The 5,990-nt window shown below is 35.8% G+C and overlaps 1 protein-coding gene across 1 annotated transcript; it reads left to right on the plus strand.

The window, feature by feature from the left end:
• The first annotated feature begins 1,357 nt into the window (after positions 1–1,357).
• Positions 1,358–5,396, plus strand: LOC104239627 (pentatricopeptide repeat-containing protein At4g30825, chloroplastic-like). Its single transcript, XM_009794305.2, has 2 exons — positions 1,358–4,344; positions 4,992–5,396. Exon 1 carries the CDS (start codon positions 1,460–1,462, stop codon positions 4,283–4,285), a length of 2,826 nt encoding a protein of 941 aa, XP_009792607.1. The 5' UTR covers positions 1,358–1,459; the 3' UTR covers positions 4,286–4,344; positions 4,992–5,396.
• Positions 5,397–5,990: the final 594 nt, after the last annotated feature.

Genomic DNA, 5,990 nt, shown 5'->3' on the forward strand with positions numbered 1-5,990 from the left:
CATAGGTTCCAAAAGAAAATTTAATACGTTATGACTTTTTTCGAATGCAAATTTGTTCTATAATGATAGTGTAAATAAATTAGTATGCGCAATTTAAATGCCTGATAATCTTAGGGGTAAATGCTTTGTATATAATTCTGAGGATAGCTTTTATCGAAATGGTTAATGATGGTAAGATTTTAAGAATTTAGTTGGTAGCTGTAGGAACAATCAACATTAATTTTATGCAATTCAAATGGTAAATTGTGATATTCAACAATAACAAGTTTTACGAAACTAAATAGTATTTAGTATTGTTTGTTATAAAATAATAGAAGTTATTTATCAAATGCGTTAGTATTTTAAGTTTACAACTATAGTGATTACTCACACGAGAGTATTTCAATGAGCAACTATTTGAAGTTGAGTTTAAGTTTGCACCGCAGCAACAACTAATAACAAACTTTTAGTTGATTTCGAATTCCTAAATATTAGGAGAGTATTTAAATTACAGTTTTATCTACTATGAATTTTATTTTTAAAGGTTACAAAATGCGAACAATATTAATTTTATAAGCAAACTTTTAATTAATTTCAAATTCCTAAATATTAGGAGGGTATTAAGTTACCAATTTTATCCAATACGAACTTAATTTTTAAAGAATACAAAAGGTGAACAATATTTTGATAAGGGTCTTCATACTTTTAACATACAAATATATATATATTTTAAAAGTGTTTGAAACTCTATAATAGAGATTATTTCAAAGACATGAATCAAAAAGTGATAAGGGAATGGTATTCTTATAATATTATAGGAATGCAAGGCTAATTTGGGTCTACTATGTAATTTATGATCTCACGTGAATCAAGTAATTTTTGTTCGATTCTATATATATAGAGAAATTCACAAAATAATTACAAATAATTAATTGTAAATATAATTATTATTGTTATTAATTTGAGATAGCTATAAGAACTCATAAGTTTTAAGTTTTAACTCTAGAAATAAAATAAAAATCATAATTAAAAGAAGAAGAAAAAAACCCACAGCAACAAGACACAAGTGAAAAGGGATTAAAAAAAAAAGAAAAGGGACTGCTGCAACTAGTCCCATTGTCTTTTTCTAACAGCCACCACTAGTTAAAACTCTCAAATCAAAAATCCCAAAATCCTCCACTCCACTGCTTCACTAATTCACTTTCCATTATCCTCTAAATAGCTTTCATTCCCTTTCTCATTTTCTGCTCCATATTCAAGGTAAGCCTTTTAAAAACTCAATCTTGATAACACCCACCAACCCCTTTTAGCTAAATTTTTACTTAGTTTTCATATAAATTTGGAATAGCCCTTTAAAAATCTAATCTTGATAATCCCCCACCAACCCCTTTTAGCTAAATTGTGACTATTTTCTAATAAAGTTTGAATCTTAATGAATTAATGCTGAAGTTATTAGCTTTTATTGAGGCCACTTTGATTCATGGCCTCTTTGAAATTGTCTTTTTATGTGGATAAGTCATGGGAATCCAAGAAACTTAAATTTAATGTGAAAGCTTTGAACTTTACTGATTCTAAGTGTTTGGTTCCTTCATTTTTGGGCTATGGATATGTTGGTGGTGCATTTGTTGTTAACCCCTTTTGTAATTTGAAGCACATTAGAGTTTCAAGATTAGAAACTGAGGAATTAGAGACTTCTGAGTTGAGTTTATTAGATGGTGAAAGGGTTGATAATTTTGAAGGTGATTTAGGAAATGAGAGTTTGGTTTCTGAAAGATTAAATCTTGATGGGGTTTCTCAGAAAGGGAAGTTTAATGTTTGGAAGAGATTTAGGAGGGTCAAGAGGGTAGCGAACAACTCGAAATATAGGTCTAGTTTCAGAGAGAAAGATAGGAATCATGGAATGCAAGAAAAAACCAAGATTGTGTTTGATGAAATTAGCGAGGATAATGTGATAGGTAGCCTAAATGGGGTTGATTTTGATGTTGGGAATATCGGGTCTGACTCGAGTTTGGAACACTGCAATGCGATATTGAAACAACTCGAAAGTGGTGACGATGGGAAAGCGTTGAGTTTTTTCCGATGGATGCAGAAAAATGGGAAATTAAAGCAAAATGTTACTGCCTATAATTTGATACTCCGTGTCTTGGGGAGAAGAGGGGACTGGGATGGTGCAGAGGCGATGATTAAGGAAATGAGTCTGGAGTCGGGTTGTGACCTTACGTATCAGGTTTTCAATACCCTTATTTATGCTTGCCATAAGAAAGGGCTTGTGGAGTTGGGTGCTAAGTGGTTCCACATGATGTTGGAGAACAGAATTCAGCCAAATATTGCGACTTTCGGAATGCTAATGGCTCTCTATCAGAAAGGTTGGAATGTTGAGGAAGCAGAATTTACATTTTCAAAGATGAGGAGTCTCAAAATTATGTGCCAATCTGCATATTCAGCTATGTTGACTATATATACGCGAATGAGATTGTATGATAAAGCAGAAAAAATTATTGGCTTTTTGAGGGAAGATGAAGTAATTCTGAATCAGGAAAATTGGCTGGTTCTGCTCAATGCTTATTGTCAACAAGGCAAGTTAACTGAGGCTGAGCAGGTCTTAGCTTCAATGAAGCAATCTGGTTTTTCGCCAAATATAGTTGCGTACAACACATTGATCACTGGATACGGGAAGATTTCCAACATGCGTGCTGCACAACGCTTGTTTAGTGACCTTGAAAGAGTTGGAATGGAGCCTGATGAAACAACTTATAGGTCTATGATTGAAGGGTGGGGCCGTGCAGACAATTATGAGGAGGCAAGGAGATACTATGTGGAACTGAAAAGACTTGGACACAAACCAAACTCGTGTAATTTGTACACGATGCTGAATTTACAAGTCAAGCATGGAGATGAAGAGGATGTTGTTAGTACTGTTGAGGAAATGATGCACTCTGGCAGCGAAAAGTCAACCGTCCTTGGCATTCTTTTGCAAGCATACGAGAAGCTTGAATGCGTTCACAAAGTTCCTTCAATTTTGAGAGGTTCTTTATATGATCATGTTTTGAGAAACCAGATATCTTGTTCGAGTCTGGTAATGGCTTATGTGGAAAACAGCATGATAGATGATGCATTGAAAGTATTACGGGAAAAGCGGTGGGAGGATGCTTTATTTGAGGACAACTTGTACCATTTATTAATTTGCTCGTGCAAAGATTTGGGCTATCCAGAGAATGCTGTGAAAGTGTTCACTTGTATGCCGAAATCTTATAAACCGAACTTACACATAATATGCACTATGATAGACATTTACAGTACAATCAATGATTTTGCTGAAGCTGAAAAGCTTTATCTAATGTTGAAGAATTCAGATGTTAAACTGGACATGATAACTTTAAGTGTTGTGGTAAGAATGTATGTGAAATCTGGAGCTTTAGAAGAAGCCTGCTCTGTGTTGGATGCAATGGAGAAACAAAAGAATATTGTTCCAGACACATATTTGCTCCGTGATATGCTCCGGATCTACCAGCGATGTGACAAGCAGGACAAATTGGCGGATCTTTACTACAAACTTGTGAAAAGAGGAGTCATATGGGATCAGGAAATGTACAGCTGTGTCATAAACTGTTGCGCCCGTGCATTGCCAGTTGATGAGCTTTCGAGGCTGTTTGACGAGATGCTTAAACATGGATTTTTACCCAATACAGTCACCTTCAATGTTATGCTTGACGTTTATGGAAAGTCCAGGCTCTTCAAAAGGGCAAGGGAAGTCTTCTCAATGGCTAAAAAGCGTGGGTTGGCTGATGTTATCTCTTACAACACTCTCATAGCTGCATATGGGAGAAGCAAAGACTTCAAGAATATGTCGTCAACAGTCAAGAAAATGCATTTCAATGGGTTTTCGGTTTCTCTTGAAGCTTACAATTGTATGTTGGATGCCTATGGGAAAGAAGGACAAATGGAGAAATTCCGTAGTATCTTGCAAAGATTGAAGGAATCTGGTCATTCTTCTGATCATTACACCTACAATATTATGATAAACATTTATGGTGAGCTCGGGTGGATTGAAGAAGTTGCAAATGTACTGACTGAATTGAAAGAATCAGGAATTGGACCTGATTTGTGCAGCTATAACACACTAATAAAGGCATACGGAATTGCTGGTATGGTTGAAAGTGCAGCAGATTTGGTTAAGGAAATGCGCAAAAATGGAATTGAACCTGATCGAGTAACCTACGCTAACCTAATCAATGCATTACGGAAAAATGATATGTTTCTCGAGGCTGTTAAGTGGTCTTTATGGATGAAGCAGATTGGATTGTAAGATCCAATCTGAAAATGCCGCTGTTATTCATTGTGGCTCACCTCATCTCCGGTTTAAAGGTAATACATGTTATATATACACATATGTTTGTATTGATCTTCTTTGAATTGTACCGTATAATACATGTTATATACACACAAAAGGAAGACTTTTGATAGAAATTTATGTGGCTAGAAATCATCTCATTAAGGGTAAAAAGGAAAATTTAAATTTGATTTATTAGTAAATATAGCAATGTGTCATTCTTTTGGGACCGACTAAAAACGGAAGAAGGGCAAAGGGCAGCCCGGTGCACTAAGCTCCCGCTATGCGCGAGATCCGGGAAGGGACGGACCATAGAGGGTATATTGTACGCAGCCCTACCCTGCATTTCTACAAAAGGTTGTTTCCATGGCTCGAACCCGTGACCTCCTGGTCACATGACAACATCTTTACCAGTTACGCCAACGCTCTCCTTTACAAACGGAAGAGTGTCACATAAAATTGGGACAGAGGGAGTAATATATTTGGCATATTTTGTTGCTGTATTACCTAGATCAAGACCGTAGAAACTTTTACGAGGTCATGCATATATTAGTATCTAAACTGATTCATAAAGGATTTAAGCATTTTCACCTGCTGACTCGCTTATAACTCATGTAACTGCATGCCTGTCAATGCGAATTTCTCAACTTATTAACAGTGTGATTCATTTTGGCCTTTTCAGGTCAGGCCTTGCATTCTTCTTGTATAGTTGACACCATAGTTTCCGGCAAATGTTTTACTGAGTAGGCTTGAGGACCGATGATGCTGGCCTCGCATGTTACTGCAGGTCCGCGGAAGACCACAGATATGCAGTTGTCTGCTTGCGCACAATTTGTGTAACGTAATTTAAAGACAACTGTGTATTGATTGTCCCATAATACACCGGTTAGTGTATAGTTGTAACTGTTTCAAGATGGAAAATAGCTTACTGTGATTGTTTAGTTGATCATCTATATCTCCAGGAAGTCATATCTTTGCTGTAATAAGTCAAAATGGTAAAGGCTCTAAACCTTTTAGAGTGTATTAGCTGCTATATAACTGAGCCATTTTTGGTATAGTTTCAATAAAATTCTCTGCCATTTTGTTATCTCCTTTTGAAATTCATTGCTTTTTATCAAAATGAGAAAGTCTTCATTATGAACTTTAGAGGTGAAGCCAAAATCTAAGGGGGGAGTACACAAATAGCCATTTTTAGGACTGCTCTTTAGGGTTTAGCTCGTATTTATTTTGTCCTGAAAAAATCTTTAACTTCAGGATTTTGTGTCCTAAAAAATTGAACTGAAAAATTGGAATTCAGGAAATACTGGCTAATTTCTAAAGAGCAGCCCTCTAGAATGGCTACCTGGTGTCATTTCTACAGATTCTAAGGGGTCGTTTGGTTGGGAAACAAGTTATCCTATGATTAATTATCCCGGGATTAGTTATCCCATCCTCCCATGGGGATAAAAAACATTACAACCCCGGGATAACGAAGATTAGTTATACCATGATTTTTATCCCAATTAAACGTGAAACAAACTCATATCAAATTTAATCCCGGAATTAATTATCCCTTATCTCTCGTACCAAACAAGCCCTAAGGGTGTAGGTGTGGCAGCCAAGACATTTATCGTTTTGATACCTTTATATATCTTGTGTGACCTATGATTGTGAGAATGAGTTTCCCAAATGTAAAATTCAA

Source organism: Nicotiana sylvestris, chromosome 11, assembly GCF_000393655.2.
Source record: "Nicotiana sylvestris chromosome 11, ASM39365v2, whole genome shotgun sequence".
NCBI classification, from domain to species: domain Eukaryota; kingdom Viridiplantae; phylum Streptophyta; class Magnoliopsida; order Solanales; family Solanaceae; genus Nicotiana; species Nicotiana sylvestris.

What these genes read in the sequence shown, in the direction of transcription:
- LOC104239627 (XM_009794305.2), top strand. Translation starts at nt 1,460, where the DNA reads ATGGCCTCTTTGAAATTGTCTTTTTATGTGGATAAGTCATGGGAATCC.